This window comes from Oncorhynchus gorbuscha, linkage group LG03 (genome assembly GCF_021184085.1).
Source record: "Oncorhynchus gorbuscha isolate QuinsamMale2020 ecotype Even-year linkage group LG03, OgorEven_v1.0, whole genome shotgun sequence".
Classification (NCBI taxonomy): domain Eukaryota; kingdom Metazoa; phylum Chordata; class Actinopteri; order Salmoniformes; family Salmonidae; genus Oncorhynchus; species Oncorhynchus gorbuscha.
In genome coordinates, this window is record NC_060175.1 from 11,058,207 (window position 1) to 11,078,118 (window position 19,912).

The following is a 19,912-nucleotide window of genomic DNA, read 5'->3' on the forward strand; positions in this document are numbered from 1 at the left end:
TTAGACATTTGTAAAAATGTGAAAGCATGTGTCACTTTGTTATTATGCGGATATTGTGTGTAGATTGCTGAGGATTTTTGTTATTTAATCAATTTTAGAATAAGGCTGTAACGTAACAAAATGTGGAAAAAGTCTGAGTACTTTCCGAATGCACTGTGCATCATATTCATTAGGGTGTCGCTTAATTTGAGTAATTTTAGGTTCGGGACTGGGCTGGACACTTGTGATACTGTATCTTACATAGGAAAGTACATCAATTAGAACTTATTTAAGTAACATTACGGCCATATGACATCAGTGTAAAAAGTTCAAGTTTACTCCCAGAAGATAGTACTTAACCTAGTAACCATGTTAAGTCCCAGAAGATAGTACTTACCCTAGTAACCATGGTAAGTCCCAGAAGATGGTTACTAGGGTAAGTACTATGGTAAGACCCAGAAGATAGTACTTACCCTAGTAACCATGGTAAGTCGCAGAAGATAGTACTTAACCTAGTAACCATGGTACGTCCCAGAAGATAGTACTTAACCTAGTAACCATGGTACGTCCCAGAAGATAGTACTTACCCTAGTAACCATGGTAAGTCCCAGAAGATAGCTTATGGAGCACACTGTTGCTATAAAAAGTTCCCGACGGTAACCCTTCCTTAGGAAGGAGGGATACAGATCCACCAAGGAGGTGATCTGTCCTTCCACTTCCACAAACTGGGGACAGAAAAACACAGAGACAAGAGATGGGAGTAGTGGTGCATACAGTAGGCCAGATAGGCTAACATTGTTGTACAGACGTAGTCCTGTGTGGCTCAGTCCGTAAAACATGTCTCTTGCAACGACAAGGGTCGTGGGTTTGATTTCCCACCGGGGTAACGCATATGTAAAATGGATGCACACATGACTACGTCACTTGGGATAAAAGCGTCTGCTAAATGGCATATATAGAGGCTATTATCAAGAATGACTGTCAGCCAGTCAACAAGTCAGTCAATCAACCAACCAATCAGCCAGTCAGTCAACATATCAGCCAGCCAGTAAAATTATACCATCGCATGTGCGATCTAGTCTCATATTACTTCCAATCCTTGTTTTCTCACTTGCTTGTAAGTGATGCTATGGATGCTAGCATTAGCTGTAGTAATGGTACGACTGTCTAGCATTTAGCTGTAGTAATGATACGACTGTCTGTGGATGCTAGCATTAGCTGTAGTAATGGTACGACTGTCTAGCATTTAGCTGTAGTAATGATACGACTGTCTGTGGATGCTAGCATTAGCTGTAGTAATGGTACGACTGTCTAGCATTTAGCTGTAGTAATGATACGACTGTCTGTGGATGCTAGCATTTAGCTGTAGTAATGATACGACTGTCTGTGGATGCTAGCATTTAGCTGTAGTAATGATACGACTGTCTGTGGATGCTAGCATTTAGCTGTAGTAATGATACGACTGTCTGTGGATGCTAGCATTTAGCTGTAGTAATGATACGACTGTCTGTGGATGCTGGCATTTAGCTGTAGTAATGATACGACTGTCTGTGGATGCTAGCATTTAGCTGTAGTAATGATACGACTGTCTGTGGATGCTAGCATTTAGCTGTAGTAATGATACGACTGTCTGTGGATGCTGGCATTTAGCTGTAGTAATGATACGACTGTCTGTGGATGCTAGCATTTAGCTGTAGTAATGATACGACTGTCTGTGGATGCTAGCATTTAGCTGTAGTAATGATACGACTGTCTGTGGATGCTAGCATTTAGCTGTAGTAATGATACGACTGTCTGTGGATGCTAGCATTTAGCTGTAGTAATGATACGACTGTCTGTGGATGCTAGCATTTAGCTGTAGTAATGATACGACTGTCTGTGGATGCTAGCATTTAGCTGTAGTAATGATACGACTGTCTGTGGATGCTAGCATTTAGCTGTAGTAATGATACGACTGTTTGTGGATGCTAGCATTTAGCTGTAGTAATGATACGACTGTCTATGGATGCTAGCATTTAGCTGTAGTAATGATACGACTGTCTGTGGATGCTAGCATTTAGCTGTAGTAATGATACGACTGTCTGTGGATGCTAGCATTTAGCTGTAGTAATGATACGACTGTCTATGGATGCTGGCATTTAGCTGTATTGACTAACTGACTGCGTCAACATGTAGTTGTTTTTTCATAAGCAGTTAACATCCAGCATTAGAACCTGGGGTGATGTGTCCGTGTCGTGGCTTGCCTCTGTGGATTGACCGATTTTATTGACCGACTGTTTAGTCCTGTTTAGGCCTGTATTGATCACATGTGTATGGGGACAGGAGTTTTTCCTCCTGATCACATGTATATATATATGGGTCACAAGTTTTTTCCTGGTCATGTGACCACGAATTTCCCCATGCAGGTTAATAAAGCCGACCATGTGACATTCAGAAACTCGCTTAGTTACAAATTCCCTATGTTAATATACTGACTGTGGCCAAGTTCTAATGCCATTGTATATTTCGAAAATTGGAACAGAACCACCTCTGTCTCTTAACATGCTTACAACTTCCCTGTACACTTTACATTTACATTTAAGTCATTTAGCAGATGCTCTTATCCAGAGCGACTTACAAATTGGTACTTACCCTACAAAGTGTATATTTTTCACCATCTCAGCAATCTTATCACTCATATCAATAAACTGACGTACTGTCTCATAATAAAAACATACAACTTTCATTACCTAGCCAATAAAATGTGTATAATTCCATAAAATGTGTATAATTTCATTTCATCTTAGTGCTCATACATGACTGATATCAATAAACTTCCTTGCCACTGTGTTATAACGACCTGACTTTTTCAGATTCAGATTCTTTATTCATAATGGCGATACCACTGACCTATCCTGACGTAGCTGTCGTAAAAGAAACGTCTGAACGGGGTCGTCAGAAACCAGAAACATCCGCTTTTCAGGGCTTCTCCTCTTCCTCTACGCTTTTCCCATAAACCGTATGCTTCCGGTTTCCTTACGTCCCCGCTGAAGGTGCAACTGACGTGACTGTATCAAATTCAGAGTCAGATCCTTGATTTATAATGAGTATACGACTGACTGTCTCAGATTCAGATCCTTGATTTATAATGAGTATACGACTGACTGTCTCAGATTCAGATCCTTGATTTATAATGAGTATACTACTGACTGTCTCAGAATCAGATCCTTGATTTATAATGAGTATACGACTGACTGTCTCAGAATCAGATCCTTGATTTATAATGAGTATACTACTGACTGTCTCAGATTCAGATCCTTGATTTATAATGAGTATACTCCTGACTGTCTCAGAATCCGATTCAGATACTTGATTCTCAATTCATACTGAATATAATGACATGACTGTCTCAGATTCAGACTCAGATACTTGATTCTCAATTTATACGGAGTAGACTACTAACCTGACTGTCGAGACCCAGTAGCAGAAGCATGATGAAGAAGAGAATAGCCCAGAAGGTTGGCAGCGGCATCATAGACACAGCTTTAGGATAGGCAATGAAGGCCAAGCCAGGACCTAGAGAGGAACAAGAAGAGAGAAGGGGGACGGGGAAGTGGAGAAAACACAATTAGAAACCAGGGTTCTATCGTTTGATCTGGTCTGATGCCATCTTGGTGCGTCCAAGTATAACACAGACCAAACTAATGTTAATAAGAAATAAAACAAATCCTCAAAGTGTAGATCTATCTCATCTCGTCTTATCCTTACGCTCATATACTGTAGGCCATGTACATGTAATGTATTGTTAATGCCCTTTTAACTGATGGTTCCTGGTAAGACTGGGGATTCATGTTATGACAAGAACTATCAAAGAAGGTCAACGTAGCCTTACAATAGAACAACTCCAAATGTTAATCCCCTATCATTATGTGTATATAATAACTATACTAAACTAGTAGAACATATAGGCTAGTATATAACATAACAAGTATAGTATATAGTAGAATATATAGGCTGGTATAGAACATAACTAGTATAGTATATAGTAGAATATATAGGCTGGTATATAACATAACTAGTATAGTATATAGTAGAATATATAGGCTGGTATAGAACATAACTAGTATAGTATATAGTAGAATATATAGGCTGGTATAGAACATAACTAGTATAGTATATAGTAGAATATATAGGCTGGTATAGAACATAACTAGTATAGTATATAGTAGAATATATAGGCTGGTATAGAACATAACTAGTATAGTATATAGTAGAATATATAGTATATAATAACATAACTAGTATAGTATATAGTAGAATATATAGGCTGGTATAGAACATAACTAGTGTAGTATATAGTAGAATATATAGTATATAATAACATAACTAGTATAGTATATAGTAGAATATATAGGCTGGTATAGAACATAACTAGTATAGTATATAGTAGAATATATAGGCTGGTATAGAACATAACTAGTATAGTATATAGTAGAATATATAGGCTGGTATATAACATAACTAGTATAGTATATAGTAGAATATATAGGCTGGTAAAGAACATAACTAGTATAGTATATAGTAGAATATATAGGCTGGTATAGAACATAACTAGTATAGTAAATAGTAGAACATATAGGCTGGTATAGAACATAACTAGTATAGTATATAGTAGAATATATAGGCTGGTATAGAACATAACTAGTATAGTATATAGTAGAATATATAGTATATAATAACATAACTAGTATAGTATATAGTAGAATATATAGGCTGGTATAGAACATAACTAGTATAGTATATAGTAGAATATATAGGCTGGTATAGAACATAACTAGTATAGTATATAGTAGAATATATAGTATATAATAACATAACTAGTATAGTATATAGTAGAATATATAGGCTGGTATAGAACATAACTAGTATAGTATATAGTAGAATATATAGTATATAATAACATAACTAGTATAGTATATAATAGAATATATAGTATATAATAACAATGGCAGGGTCAGAGGCAACATACGTCGCCTCTTCTCGATTGTAACTATAGCAACGTCTCGATAACGTGGCGTTATAACAATGGGATAACCTGTTACAACAGAAGTTGAAAAACAAAACAGGAAAAACAGCAAAACACATAGAATAAAGTTGGTTTAGCTGAGAAATATACGACAAGGCATCCAACCAAACACGACATGACTAGCTAGCAGACTGCCTAGTGAGCTGGCTTTGAAATGTCAATAACAATAATACTCAAATCCTCTGTCGTGCTCGAGGCTGGTCTAGCAGGTAATGCCGTCGCCTTCAGCACATACGTATCATCCTCAGCGTGGGTGCACATCTGTATCTACTCTGCACTTCTACCCCAAAAATAAAAACCCCTCTCTCTCCTCAGAATCAAGTTGCAGCAGTTTAAGGCAAAGACCAAGTTGTCTCTTTCTCAGTGCACTATGCACTTTATTTCACTGCTTACAGCACACGGTGTAAATTACAAACATGGTATCATAGACCATCTACAGGACTTTGGACCAAAACTCTCCCGTCAAAACTCATGGAATTACTTATTCTATTAAACTGCTCACAGTAAATAGCATTAATCTAGATCAGCATACTTATCAACTAAATTTGTTTCATCATATGATGTAATATATATAGTGGGGTCTGAAATTATTGACACCCTTGATAAAGATGAGTAATAATGACTGTATGAAATAAACATTTAAAATACTGAGCTATATTTTACTAACAAAAATATGGGGGAAATTATATTGTTTTATACTAATACAATTTCTCAGAGAAGGAGATCGCTCAGACAGCTGAGATAACGAGATAGGTTACTGAGATAGCTCAGTATTTAAATTATTTATTTTCTACAGTCATCATTTCTCATGCATTCACTGTGTCTCTGTACTCCAGCAGGAACACCCTGCACAGTCTCCTCAGAAGGATAAGGATAGAGATATCGTTCAAGGCTAGAGCAGACTGACTACACACTGCAAGAGGGAGCCAGTGATGCAGGATCTCAGTTAATACCATCAAAGACCCATCTTTCATATCAGAATGTACAGTATAGTATATCTGCTATATAAAAGTAGAAATTAAGGGTGTTTTTTCTCAATTACAGAAAAATCACCTAAAAACATCACCACATTGATGCCTCCTTGTAGTATACACAGCAGTAGAAGGAGAATGACATAACAAGTGCAATAGTTAAAAACATGCTTATAATTAGAAACTTACAGAACAAATAGAATCCGCCATGGGCATCAACCATTGAACTGATCACATTGTAAAAGACGGATAAATATGCTAGACCCATCTAAAACACCCCAGAGTTAAGTGTCATAAGTGAGACTTAAGTCACACTTGTTTATTTTAACTTGGCACAAGATGTCCTGGATTACTGATATTATGCTTCACCCTCATACAGTAGATACAGTATCTGTTGTAACAGGCTGGAGCAGGACTCTTAAATCTACTGGTTGATCGTGAGAAGAAAAGGTCACGATAGGATCTCTCATGCATGGCTTGACTCTTCGCTCCCTAGCATTCTGGATAAGATCCAATTTAACTTTTAAAACTTGTTTTTTCTTTCCACCAGCATGTTCCTTGATACTCGATTGCTTGAAGAATCCAACCAGATCCTAATATGTGATATCCATGTTATAGAGGTGCACCGTAAGCTGTTTCTTTATACTGTAACTTGGTATTTTTATTTTATTTATGTCAAGCAGTGTTTGATTGCCCGAAACTTCCATATTTCGATGCCGTCTTTCATAAAATTAAATCCATTTCATTCTTTACATTTAACTTTATCTAGTGTCTTTCGGATTTTGTCATTTTTTCTGTTGGATAGAACCAGCCAACACTGTTGTTTTTTGCTGTTGTTTATTGTTTGTTTATTTTAAGTAGCAGCGCCCACCATCACTGCCACTTTGACCACCTCGTACCTGACTCTGCCACATCGGCAATGTCCACCCCTTGCTCTTGTGCCATGAAGCCCAGGACGGAAAATATTGCGAAGCCAGACACAAAACTGGTACCGCTGTTGAGGCCTCCCAGCAGCAAACAGTCCCTATATCACACATATGTCATGGAGGTTGTTAATGAACACAAAAGGAACCTAGGTTCCCCACTTTTTTCTTTTTTTTTCTCTACCCATTTTTCTTTAACCATTGGATTAGGTCCCACCACCACCACCATCCCCCCCCCCCTCCGGCGTGGTCGCTCACCTATAGCAGTTGTATTTGTATTTGTTGTAGCTCCCCAGTGACGTCATAGCTCCCAGACAGATGGCATAGGAGAAGAAGATCTGAGTGCCTGCATCGATCCAAACCTGGAGGTAGAAGGGGAGCAGACATGAAGGCTTTGACGCAAGCTTTGGGAAACACTGAGGTATTATTACATTGGGCAATATTTTGACTGACTTTGTCTACACATTTTTCCTTATCCCAGGAGAATCACGTTTACCCAAGGACTACCAATGAAAATTAGCTTTACAGACAACTACACCACATTACCATTATCTTGGGGCATAAGACAAGGATGTCCTTTATTCCCCTTTCTATTCATTATGGTGATTTAAATATTTGTAATTTTTAAATATTTATAAGATCAAATACTAAACTCAAAGGATTTAGGCCACGATTCTGCGTGGCCTAAAGACAGTTGCTTAGAATAGAAATTAATAGATTTTAAAAGTTCCAAGACAGGACAGGGTAGGGCGGAGAGTGGTGGGGCAAGGCAAGGTGGTTCTACCTCAGGGTCTTTGAGACGTTGCAGGTCTGGGTACAGGTAGAACTTGATTCCTTCAGATGCTCCCGGCAGAGTGACGCCGCGGATCAACAGAATGATCAGCATGACGAAGGGGAAGGTAGCAGTGACGTACACAACCTGTTGGGAAACAGAGGACAAAACCGTCAATGTATCAGCAGACTTACACATCGATAGTGTCGATCTCATCCACATACATTTCTTAGTCTAAAGCAGTGGTTCTTAACCTTGTTGGAGGTACCAGTTTCATATGCGCATTCACCGAACCCTTAATTGGAAAAATAAAATGTGATTTTTTCAAATTCAAAACATAGGTATATATTTTACTGGTGCACAAAATGAACTGTGCATCAATATCACTGTGTTCAAAGAAAAATATCATCAAAACATGATTTTCACACAAAACCAAAAACATAATAATGAATATTTACTGCAAATCAGTGTGACTTCTGCTGTTGCCTTTCGGAGACCAGTTCAGAAATGCGCGGCTTCACCTTGGCAAGTGCCACTCTCATGTCATTTTCACAACAAAGTATGTTCCTTTTCTTCGTTCTTATGTCCAGCATCCTCGAAAAGGATTGCTCGCAAAGATATGTTGTAACAAACGGTATGAAAATCTCGAGAGCTTTCTTAGCAATAACAGGGTACGTTACCATTTGTTGACACCAAAATGTTGAAAGCGTTGTTGTTCTGAAGAGTTGCTGTTGAACCTGGCTCTGCTGAATTTCAATGATTTCATCGAGGTATTCATCATTGACATCTGTTGTCTCAACACTAAACGTGAACGGCTGTCTCACCCATGCTGGATATGACTCTCTTGTAGGGAAGTATCCGTCGAGAGACTTTGCAAGCTCATCTAAGTGCGAGGCAATTGCTTGCTTCAGTTTCATGGGTGCAGAAATGTCTCTGATTCCAGATACATCTTCGATCTTACTTGCACAGTCGTCCAGCAGGGAAAAGTTTGCGAAGTTATCATTCTCTGTTCGTCGTTTCCATAACGGTAGGTTTTTTTGAAAAGCCTTCAGGTTTTCCTCCGCTTCGATGATGTTGACTCCACCGCCCTGCATCTTTTGATTGAGATGATTGAGAGCTGCGAAGATATCAGCCACGTACGCTAAAATGAGAATGAACTCAGAATTTTTGTAGCAATCTGCATGACAATGTTAGTGCTCTTGCAAAAACAGGGCTAATTCCACACGCACGGCAAAAACACGATTCAGCACCTGTCCCCGGGATAACCACCAGCAACAAACCGATCCTCACAGCATCGTATGAAGTTGCTTACCTGATCGCAAAGCAGGGCAAACGACACACCATTGGTGAAAGGATCGGTTTATTGCTGGGTACAAAGCCGAGAACAGGCAGAGTAGCCTTTTCATCTAATCTCTTCATCTTGAATTCAGCGAGCGTTGTGTTCTTGTATTTCCCATCTCCATGCAGCTTAAGGAACTGTTCTTAGTTTTGCAGGTGCTAGACTAGAATTACTCATCTTGGCATTGCAAATCATCCGCAAGCGGGGCGTGTCATCACGAATCATATGAGTCGGATGTGTGTCTTGACCTCCGCCGAACCCCTGAGACTGACTCACCGAACCCCTGGGGTTCGATCGAACCCAGGTTAAGAACCACTGGTCTAAAGAGACAGATTTGACACATTCTCAGTTGTCTGTCAGAACCGTAACCCTATCTTTTATCAGAATCCAATCCTCTCTGTTATACTCTTTCCTTTTGCTTTGTGAAGGCTGACACCAAGCTTCCCTTTCCAGGAAGCGAAGACTGCAGATACCGAATGATTTATAGCTTAGAGGGACAAGGAAACATAAATCAGGCTAAACCAATCAATTGGCTCAATTAAACAAGGTTTCTGGGATCGATCTTGCTCCCTGACTGGTCCCGCGGGTGTTGCTCTGCCTGGTCTGGCTCTTGTTTACACTCGGTAACGGAGAGATTTAATTGCACTCTGGAACACTGCTCTTGATTTATGCCGATAGTCTGTCGTATTCGTATAGTAGTAGCCTGTTCAACTTGGCATCGTTGCACTTTGAGGTGTGTATTATTAAGATGGATGAATCCGTGCAGGCAGTGGAAGAGGGGAATCCATAGAATTAGAATCTCTAGAAAGGACATTCCCACCACATCCAATTATCGTAAATAAAATGTTGACCGTTTGGTGTACAAATTAACATTTGTTGCACTTTCATTTCTCCTTGCTGTGGATATATTTGACCAACAATTTAGCTTAAGTCCCTTCTTTCAGGGTGTGTTTGCATAAACGCCGAATGGTACGTGGTCTGACAGAAAATGTCCATTACATTAAATCTATTTATATATGGAAAATATAAAGTACTGCCCAGCTAAACTCACCTTCCCAGTGGATTTGACTCCCTTCCAGATACAGAAGAAACAGATGACCCAGACCCCCAGCAGACACAGAGCAAGGTCCCACTTGACCTCCCCGATTTCATCGATGCCACTGGAGATGCTAAGGACGTTACGTCTGTTGGAGAGAAGACAAAAAGTCATGTTGGAGAAAGAGAGGGTCAGTTGTACTATAACTGGGACCCAGAGTTTTACCCCCTTTTTCTATCTGGTCTCATCGCTGAAACTCCATACAGTAGATAAAAGTGAAATACATTTTTTTTTAAATTACTGTACTCACTCCCAGAACTCAGTGACAGGCGAGGTGAAGTTGGTGATGTTAGTGGCCAGCATCAGGGTCTTGTTCTTACGGACGGTGTCCTCCACACAGCGGTCTGTGTTCCAGGAGTTCTTACACTTGGCCCAGGGCAGCTCCGGCTGGAAGCACTGGAACAGGTAGTACAAACCCCAGGCCAGAATCACTATGTAGTAGATGTTCAGGAGGGACACAATCACAATCGAAGCGTAGCCGATACCTGGGGGGGTCACATAAATGTTAATCTTGCATGCCAGACATTAGTATACTGTTCAAAAACACTTATATAGGGAGATTTGATATAAAGGAATCCAATGTAGCTATATTTCGCAATGAACACGTGTATGTTTTGAATGCTGTTGTTATCGTTTGTCTGAAAGATCTCCTCTCCTCTTCCCTCCCTCCCTACTCTACCTCCCCCTTCCCTCCCTCCTCTACCTCCCCCTTCCCTCCCTCCCTCCCTCCTCTACCTCCCCCTTCCCTCCTCTACCTCCCCCTTCCCTCCCTCCTCTACCTCCCCCTTCCCTCCCTCCTCTACCTCTCCCTTCCCTCCTATACCTCCCCCTTCCTTCCTTCCCCTCCCTCCCTCCCTCCCTCCCTCCCTCCCTCCCTCCCTCCCTCCCTCCCTCCCTCCCTCCCTCCCTCCCTCCCTCCCTCCCTCCTCTACCTACCCCCTCCCTCCCTCCCTCCTTCCCTCTACCTCCCCCCTGCCCTCCTCTACCTCCCCCCCCTCCCTCCCTCCTACCTCCCCCTTCCCTCCCCTCCCTCCTCTACATCCCCCTTCCCACTCCTCCCGTCTACACTCCATCCTCTCCCTCCCTCACTATGTCTCCCTCCATCCCTCTCTCCCTTTATCCCTGCCTCCATCCTCTCCCTCCCTCTCCTCCCTCCCTCGTCCCACTGTCACCCTCTGTTACTTCCCCCCTCCCTCCCTCGTCCCATTGTCACCCTCTGTTACTTCCTCATTCCTTCTCCAACTGTCTCTCCCTGCCTCCCTCCCTCCCTCATCCCATTGTCACCCTCTGTTACTTCCTCATTCCTTCTCCAACTGTCTCTCCCTGCCTCCCTCCCTTCCGTCCCCCATCCCATTCTCACCCTCTGTTACTTCGCCTCCATACAACTGTCTCTCCCTGCCTTGCTCCCTCCCTCGTCCAACTGTTACTTATCCTCCCTCCTCCAACTGTCTCCTCCTCCCTGCCTCCCTCCCTCCCTCCTCTTCTCTCACTGTCACCCTCTGCCACTTCCCTTTATGAAAATTAAACTGGGCCGCCCCCACCAATCCGTTCAGGCAGGCAGACACCAGGGCTGAAAAGTAACAGCTTGTTTTTCTGACAACCAGTCTCATCTTATCTGAATGTATTATACAAATAGAGAGAGAGTTTGAGTGAGGCTCGACCTGGTTTGGTTTGGCTGGTGGTGAGTGCCTGTCTGCATCCCAAACAGTTCCCCTAGAACCTGATCGAGTAGTGCACTATGTAGAGAATAGGGTGCCATTAAGACTCAGCCTATAAGGTGCCATTAAGACCTATGTCTACTGACAGAGCTTGTCAGCCTATAGCGTGCCATCTAGACTGATACATACACAGCTTACTAGTGCTGTCTTCTTTTCTGTTTATAAGATGTCTGTTTGTCTCTCTCCTTCTTGGGTCAGACCTCATTGATAGGCATCTCTCTGATGTTTTCTAGCGCTGGTGCCATAGCAACCTCTAATTCAACACACTATGTACACGGCATGGCTGAGTCTCAAGGGCTCAGTGTGTGTGTGTGTGTGTGTGTGTGTGTGTGTGTGTGTGTGTGTGTGTGTGTGTGTGTGTGTGTGTGTGTGTGTGTGTGTGTGTGTGTGTGTGTGTGTGTGTGTGTGTGTGTGTGTGTGTGTGTGTGTGTGTGTGGGGGGTGGGACACATTCCCTAAGAAAATATCAGAGTATAGCTGGGTAGTAAGACAAAGCACATTGTTTGAGGGGCATGAGCAAAGTGCACTTTCAGTTTCCCTCAACTCTCAGTACAGAGTGTGTAATGTCTAATGAAGCCAGGGCATATCAGCTGGCAGTGATGTGCAGTTAGTTGGCAGTTAGGAGAGGAGGGGAGTCCAAAGGGAACAGGATGCAACTGCAGTATAGGGCGCCTAGCAACCAGGCAGTATCAAAATAAGGCTAGTTGTTGGTTGGACTACCATGGAGTCGGTGTGGGCGAGGCAGAGCCAGTGTAATAAAATGTGTGGTATCTTTCCTGGCCTGGGCTGGTATGAATAAGATGATTGACCTGTGCATCAATTATTTACTCTTCATTTGATTTCGGCTGAAGGTCATTGACCTGATTTGACCAAGAATGTCCCTCTCTTCTAGCTACTCTTGCCAGGTCGTCGTTGCAAAGAAGATTCTGTTTTTGATTAGCTGACCTGTACAAATAAAGGTTTTATTCATTGAATCTTTATTTAACTAGGAAATAACCTTGAGGGTAGAAACGTATTTTGTGAGGGCAACCTTAAATAATAAATTAAAATGTACTCGCCAGTAAAGATGGGGCAAAGCTTTTCCCAGCAGGTGATTCCACCCTCGGAGGTGTACTGTCCGAGGGCCACCTCCAGGAAAAACACAGGGAGACCTCCGCCAAAGAGGAAGATGAAGTACGGGATGAGAAATGCACCTGGAGGAGGAGAAGACGAATATGTAAACAAATGTGTCAGGTTCAAGAAAAACAAATGTGGTCAAAACACAATGAAGTACGTGTGAATCAAGGGAGTAGCTACGGTAAATCATTTTACGTCAGTAATGTTAGAAGGACATTCATTTGTTAGTCAAGTAAGTCAACCATGGAATGGTTAGTCAATTGGAATGGCTTTAAGCTGTAAAACCTTCATGTTCTAGACCTAGATAGCAGCTGTAAAGGAACCATGGTTGCATGCAGAGAGACTGCCCAGATAGCACATTTGGTTCCTTGGAAGTTGTGGGAACGTACGTTTTTGGTGGGAACGTACGTTTTTGGTTTCCCATTGGTTCTGGGAACGAAGCCATAATTTTCCTAACCGGTAAAACTGAACGTTTTTTTTATGTTCTGAGAAAGGAAGTGAACATTTCGCCTGTTCTGGATATGTACATTTTTAGCTTGCAGGGAAGTTCTGAGAACATGGTTCCCTAAAAGTTTTCCTGGGAGGTTTTTATTAACTTTCTGAAGAAGGAAATTATAGGTTATTTTAAGGTTTTTGAATAAGTTCCTTAAAACTTTCACTGAATGTTTGAATAAGACTTTTAATAACACTGCTAGCTAAGGTTAACTGTTCTTAACTACAAGCACAGATAGGACACATGCAAACACATGTATTTTTTAAATCATGGAAACATGTGTATTTTTTTATTGTGGCACAGCATCAGTGAGTTTCGAACATATGATCTTATGTCGGATGGCTCTAGCATGCTTTTTTAACTCATATAAGCTGTTAATTTCTCTATATTCAATCAGACCCCATTTCAAAGGAAACAATCACTCATTAAGATCAGGTGTGGCCAATTAGTGGGCGTGGCCAACACAGCCGAACACACTTAACAAGATAGAGGATAGAGAGAGTTTTTGTTGATGCTGAGAACGGAATATATATGTTTTTAAATAACAATCTTAACGTTGTTAATGTTTTCTTGTGTTTTTTTATGGAAAGGTTTCGGAATGTACTGAGAACATTACTTTAAATAGAACCACGAGGAAACCTGTAGAAATGTTATACTGAAGTATTGAAATTCCCACAAAACAACGTTGTTTCGTAACGTTCTTGGAACTATGTGAGAACTTTTCCCAATGTCAAACCAGTTGGAGAACGTTCCTAGAACATTACCAAAAATGTAAATTAAATCTAAACATGTTTGAACTTTTAGGAAATATTCTGTTAAAGTAATGAAATACGAAGAAGATTACTTTTTTGTTGTTGTCAAGTTCCTTAAATGTGCAGAGAATGTTCCAAAGCCAAGCAACAATCCTACACCATTCCCAGAAATATGTGGGTAAGGTTGTATGCAAAATAACTATAGAGCCACGCTCTCACCAAACTCTAAGAAACATATGGTTCTCAGAACGTTATGTGCTAGCTGGGTGACCTGCACGAACCCACTCTCAAGACTTGAATGAATAACCCCCTTGAACCCAGCACTCTGCATCTTCTGTTTACATGAATATGTCACAGGGAAATAGCGTCATTGACCCCGTCATCTTACAATAAAGAAGTTGGAATTGGATTGGCTTCATTCCCTTTCACCCTTCATGACCTAGTCAGTAGCTGTAATGGAGACAGAAACTCACCTCCGCCATTCTTATAGCAGAGGTATGGGAAACGCCAGACGTTCCCTAAACCCACGAAGCCCCCAGCGACGGACAGGATAAAGTCAAGCTTGGAGTTCCACTTCTCCCTCTGGACGGGCTTCCCCTCTGCCTCGTCCTCGGGCCGGGTGCCAGGGCTCTTCCCCGGGGAAGGCTTCAGCGTGTCCTTATGGAAGTCCTTCAGACACTGGAGCTTCTCTTTCTGTGCCATGCTGCAGGAAGGAGGGAGAGAAGGAGTGGGGGAAATCAATTATTAGATAGAGTTCATCTGAGGTGAGTTGATGTCGTAATGACCTTAACACAACTCCTAGCATTCTCGTCAATTGGATTTACGGGTTCCTGGGTTTATCCCCCCCCCAAATTCGCTGCAATATGTTCAAGAATAAAAAACACCACACTTCATGGTGAACGGGGGTCCACCTGTATAAATGACTGACCTAAATAGATGCCTGAACAAATTCTTCACAGAGTCACGGACATGAGGGTTTTATTCATTAGGCACCAAACAGAAGAAAACAGACTAATAAAGGGAGGGACTAACTAGACTTGTCCAATAAGAAACTCTTATTTTCTATGGTGTGAGCGAATGAATAGGAAGGTGGATGAGGCAGAGGAAGATGTGGGTGTTTATGAGGCAGAGGAAGGTGTTGATGAGGCAGAGTAAGGTGTGAATGAGACAGAAAAAGGTGTGGATGAGGCAGAGGAAGGTGTGGATGAGGCAGAAAAAGGTGTGGATGAGGCAGTGGAAGGTGTGGATGAGGCAGTGGAAGGTGTAGATGAGGCAGTGGAAGGTGTAGATGAGGCAGTGGAAGGTGTGGATGAGGCAGAGGAAGGTGTGTGTGAGGCAGAGGAAGGTGTGTGTGAGGCAGAGGAAGGTGTGTATGAGGCAGAGGAAGGTGTGGATGAGGCAGAGGAAGGTGTGGATGAGGCAGAGGAAGGTGTAGATGAGGCAGAGGACGGTGTGGATGAGGCAGAGGAAGGTGTGGGTGTTTATGAGGCAGAGGAAGGTGTGGATGAGGCAGAGGAAGGTGTGGATGAGGCAGAGGAAGGTGTGGGTGTTTATGAGGCAGAGGAAGGTGTGGATGAGGCAGAGGAAGGTGTGGGTGTTTATGAGGCAGAGGAAGGTGTGGATGAGGCAGAGGAAGGTGTGGATGAGGCAGAGGAAGGTGTGGATGAGGCAGGTGTGGGTGTGTGTAAATATAAATCTCATCAATAAGTAAATTATCAATTATTGATTAACCCATTATTTATGTGTGTGTGTGTGTCTGTGATAAAATAATTTGGTGGATGCTTATATTTGTCCTAAAACAATTGACTTCCAATTGACTTCCACCCTGGGAGAGTGGGATCAGCCATTATCAACGGCGACCCTGTGTGTGTGTGTGTGTGTGTGTGTGTGTGTGTGTGTGTGTGTGTGTGTGTGTGTGTGTGTGTGTGTGTGTGTGTGTGTGTGTGTGTGTGTGTGTGTGTGTGTGTGTGTGTGTGTGTGTGTGTGTGTGTGTGTGTGTGTGTGTGGCATATAATTAATGGCTTGGATATCTTGTTCTCATTTTCCAACCCTGGTACAGAGTGACTGAACTTAAAGTAGATGCATCAATCAATTATCCCATGTCTATAATACTTTACTAACGTTTTTGTAATTCACAAAATAAATATGAGGGGAAATGCTTGGTTTAATAAAGCATTGAAGTATGTATAATATCATATAGGTCTACATAATATCATATAGGTCTACATAATATCATATAGGTCTACATAATCATGATATTTAGCACATTAGAATATAACTGTATCACCTCTTGCTTCTTGCTAGACAGTCATTGTAAATAACAATTTGTTCTTAATATGATCTGCCCGGTAAAATATAAATGTTTCAGAATTCCTAAAATTGCTCTGTCACTATGTACAACTGGTTGGGCCGGCCAAGTCAAAAAACAAACTTTACACACATCACAAATACTTCTGTGGACATTACGAGCCGAGGGTTATGAGGGCTGGAGGACTCACAGAGATGACAAGCCAAAGTGTAACACTCGATCCACAGTGGTGTACACTTGATACCCTGAGCCCTCAGCCCTGAACCATGCTCTCTAAAGCACTTTCCATTTGTCAATGTCTCACTCTACTCTCCCTGTGTCCTCTGTGTACTTCCTAATAGGATTAGTGTATGTTGAAATGTAAACAGATATTGAATCTCCGTCCAAAAGGAAACATACACAGTATTTACACTGTACACACTGTACAGTAGTCTACACAGTATTTAAACTGTACAGTAGTCTACACAGTATTTAAACTGTACTGTAGTCTACACAGTATTTAAACTGTACAGTAGTCTACACAGTATTTAAACTGTACAGTAGTTCAGTTTCCACCTCATTTTGTGGGCAGTGTGCACATAGCCTGTCTTCTCTTGAGGGCCAGGTCTGACTATGGCAGTCTCTCTCAATAGCAAGGCAATGCACACTGAGTCTGTACATAGTCAAAGCTTTCCTTAATTTTAGGTCAGTCACAATGGTCAGGTATTCTGCCACTGTGTACTTTCTGTTTAGGGCCAAAAAGCATTCTAGGTTGCTTTGTTTTTGGTTAATTCTTTCCAATGTGTCAAGTAATTATATTTTGTTTTCTCATGATTTGATTGGTCCTAATTGTGTCGCTGTTCTGGGGCTCTGTGGGGTGTGTTTGTGTTTGTGAACAGAGCCCCAGGACCAGCTTGCTTAGGGGACTCTTCTCCAGGTTCATCTCTCAGTAGGTGATGGCTTTGTTATGGATGGTTTGGGAATCGCTTCCTTTTAGGTGGTTTTAGAATTTAACAGCTCTTTTCTGGATTTGGATAATTAGAGGGTATCGGCCTAATTCTGCTCTGCAACCATTATTTGGTGTTTTACGTTGTACACGAGGATGTTTTTGCAGAATTCTGCATGAAGAGTTTCAATTAGGTTTTTCTCCCATTTTGTGAATGCTTGTTTGGCGAGCAGACCCCAGACATCAACCACTCTCTCTCCCTCTCCGTCGCTCTCTCTGTCTGTCTCTTTCTTTCTCCACCTTCTCTCCGCACTCTAAATAGCCTTTGAGCCTTTATATCTGTCGATAAAGCTGTTTGTCGATAAAGCTTTACAAGGATATTTTAAAAAACGGAGTAAGTACCTCCACTTAATAACCTTCAAACAGCCACATAACAGGTAGCGAGGCAGACCAAATCAAGACATTCCTAACACTAACAAAGACATATGAACTAAATCAATAATGGCAAAGAAAATAATCAAATATTTATTCTACTTTAATTCTCAAATATTTAGAACTGCATCGTGTATAAAGTTACACATGTACTAAAATATACTGTTTAGTAGATCACCTGTCACCATGAATCTGGCCAGCTTCTTTATGTTGTATTAGTAGATCACCTGTCACCATGACTCTGGCCAGCATCTTTATGTTGTATTAGTAGATCACCTGTCACCATGAATCTGGCCAGCTTCTTTATGTTGTATTAGTAGATCACCTGTCACCATGAATCTGGCCAGCATCTTTATGTTGTATTAGTAGATCACCTGTCACCATGAATCTGGCCAGCTTCTTTATGTTGTATTAGTAGATCACCTGTCACCATGAATCTGGCCAGAGATCACCTGTCACCATGAATCTGGCCAGCATCTTTATGTTGTATTAGTAGATCACCTGTCACCATGAATCTGGCCAGCATCTTTATGTTGTATTAGTAGATCACCTGTCACCATGAATCTGGCCAGCTTCTTTATGTTGTATTAGTAGATCACCTGTCACCATGAATCTGGCCAGCTTCTTTATGTATTAGTAGATCACCTGTCACCATGAATCTGGCCAGCTTCTTTATGTATTAGTAGATCACCTGTCACCATGAATCTGGCCAGCATCTTTATGTTGTATTAGTAGATCACCTGTCACCATGAATCTGGCCAGCATCTTTATGTTGTATTAGTAGATCACCTGTCACCATGAATCTGGCCAGCATCTTTATGTTGTATTAGTAGATCACCTGTCACCATGAATCTGGCCAGCTTCTTTATGTTGTATTAGTAGATCACCTGTCACCATGAATCTGGCCAGCTTCTTTATGTTGTATTAGTAGATCACCTGTCACCATGAATCTGGCCAGCTTCTTTATGTTGTATTAGTAGATCACCTGTCACCATGAATCTGGCCAGCTTCTTTATGTATTAGTAGATCACCTGTCACCATGAATCCGGCCAGCTTCTTTAACTGCTCTGACTGCTCACTCAGACTAAACAGAGCAGACACCAAGGGACCACCCATATGTGTCCCTATTCCCTGGAATAGTGTTCCTATTGGAATGCAGCCTAAGACAATTAAACGCAATGTGCAGATTGGACAGCGCTTCCGAGCCGAAGATTACACAGCCGAATGTGAGGCTGTTACTGTGAGACTGTTACTGTGAGACTGTTACTGTGAGACTGTTACTGTGAGACTGTTACTGTGAGACTGTTACTGTGAGACTGTTACTGTGAGACTGTTACTGTGAGGCTGTTACTGTGAGACTGTTACTGTGAGGCTGTTACTGTGAGACTGTTACTGTGAGACTGTTACTGTGAGACTGTTACTGTGAGGCTGTTACTGTGAGGCTGTTACTGTGAGGCTGTTACTGTGAGACTGTTACTGTGAGACTGTTACTGTGAGACTGTTACTGTGAGACTGTTACTGTAAGGCTGTGACTGTAAGGCTGTTACTCTGAGGCTGTGACTGTGAGGCTGTGGCTGTAAGGCTGTGCCTGTGAGGCTGTTACTGTGAGGCTGTTACTGTGAGGCTGTGACTGTGAGGCTGTTACTGTGAGGCTGTGACTGTAAGGCTGTTACTGTTAGGCTGTTACTGTGAGGCTGTGACTGTGAGGCTGTGACTGTAAGACTATTACTGTGAGGCTGTTACTGTGAGGCTATTACTGTGAGACTGTGACTGTAAGGCTATTACTGTGAGGCTGTTACTGTGAGGCTGTTACTGTGAGGCTGTGACTGTAAGGCTGTTACTGTGAGGCTGTGACTGTAAGGCTGTGACTGGGATGCTGTGACTGTGAGGCTGTTACCGTGAGGCTGTTACTGTAAGACTGTTACTGTGAGGCTGTTACTGTAAGGCTGTGACTGGGATGATGTGACTGTGAGGCTGTGACTGTGAGGCTGTGACTGTGAGGCTGTGACTGTGAGGCTGTTACT

At 41.8% G+C, this 19,912-nt stretch overlaps 1 protein-coding gene across 1 annotated transcript in view; it reads right to left on the bottom strand.

Annotated features, from left to right (window-relative positions):
* The window catches only part of LOC124025681 (sodium- and chloride-dependent taurine transporter-like), a 37,137-nt gene that overhangs the window by 10,429 nt on the left and 6,796 nt on the right, over window positions 1-19,912 (bottom strand). The window contains exons 2-10 of the mRNA XM_046339026.1: window positions 14,697-14,926; window positions 12,921-13,055; window positions 10,396-10,630; window positions 10,101-10,233; window positions 7,723-7,857; window positions 7,197-7,300; window positions 6,915-7,039; window positions 3,422-3,534; window positions 567-704 (exon numbers count right to left, since the gene is read on the bottom strand). Coding sequence (XP_046194982.1) covers window positions 567-704; window positions 3,422-3,534; window positions 6,915-7,039; window positions 7,197-7,300; window positions 7,723-7,857; window positions 10,101-10,233; window positions 10,396-10,630; window positions 12,921-13,055; window positions 14,697-14,925 — 1,347 coding nt within the window. The 5' untranslated portion in view covers window position 14,926. The remainder of the gene's footprint in view (window positions 1-566; window positions 705-3,421; window positions 3,535-6,914; window positions 7,040-7,196; window positions 7,301-7,722; window positions 7,858-10,100; window positions 10,234-10,395; window positions 10,631-12,920; window positions 13,056-14,696; window positions 14,927-19,912) is intronic.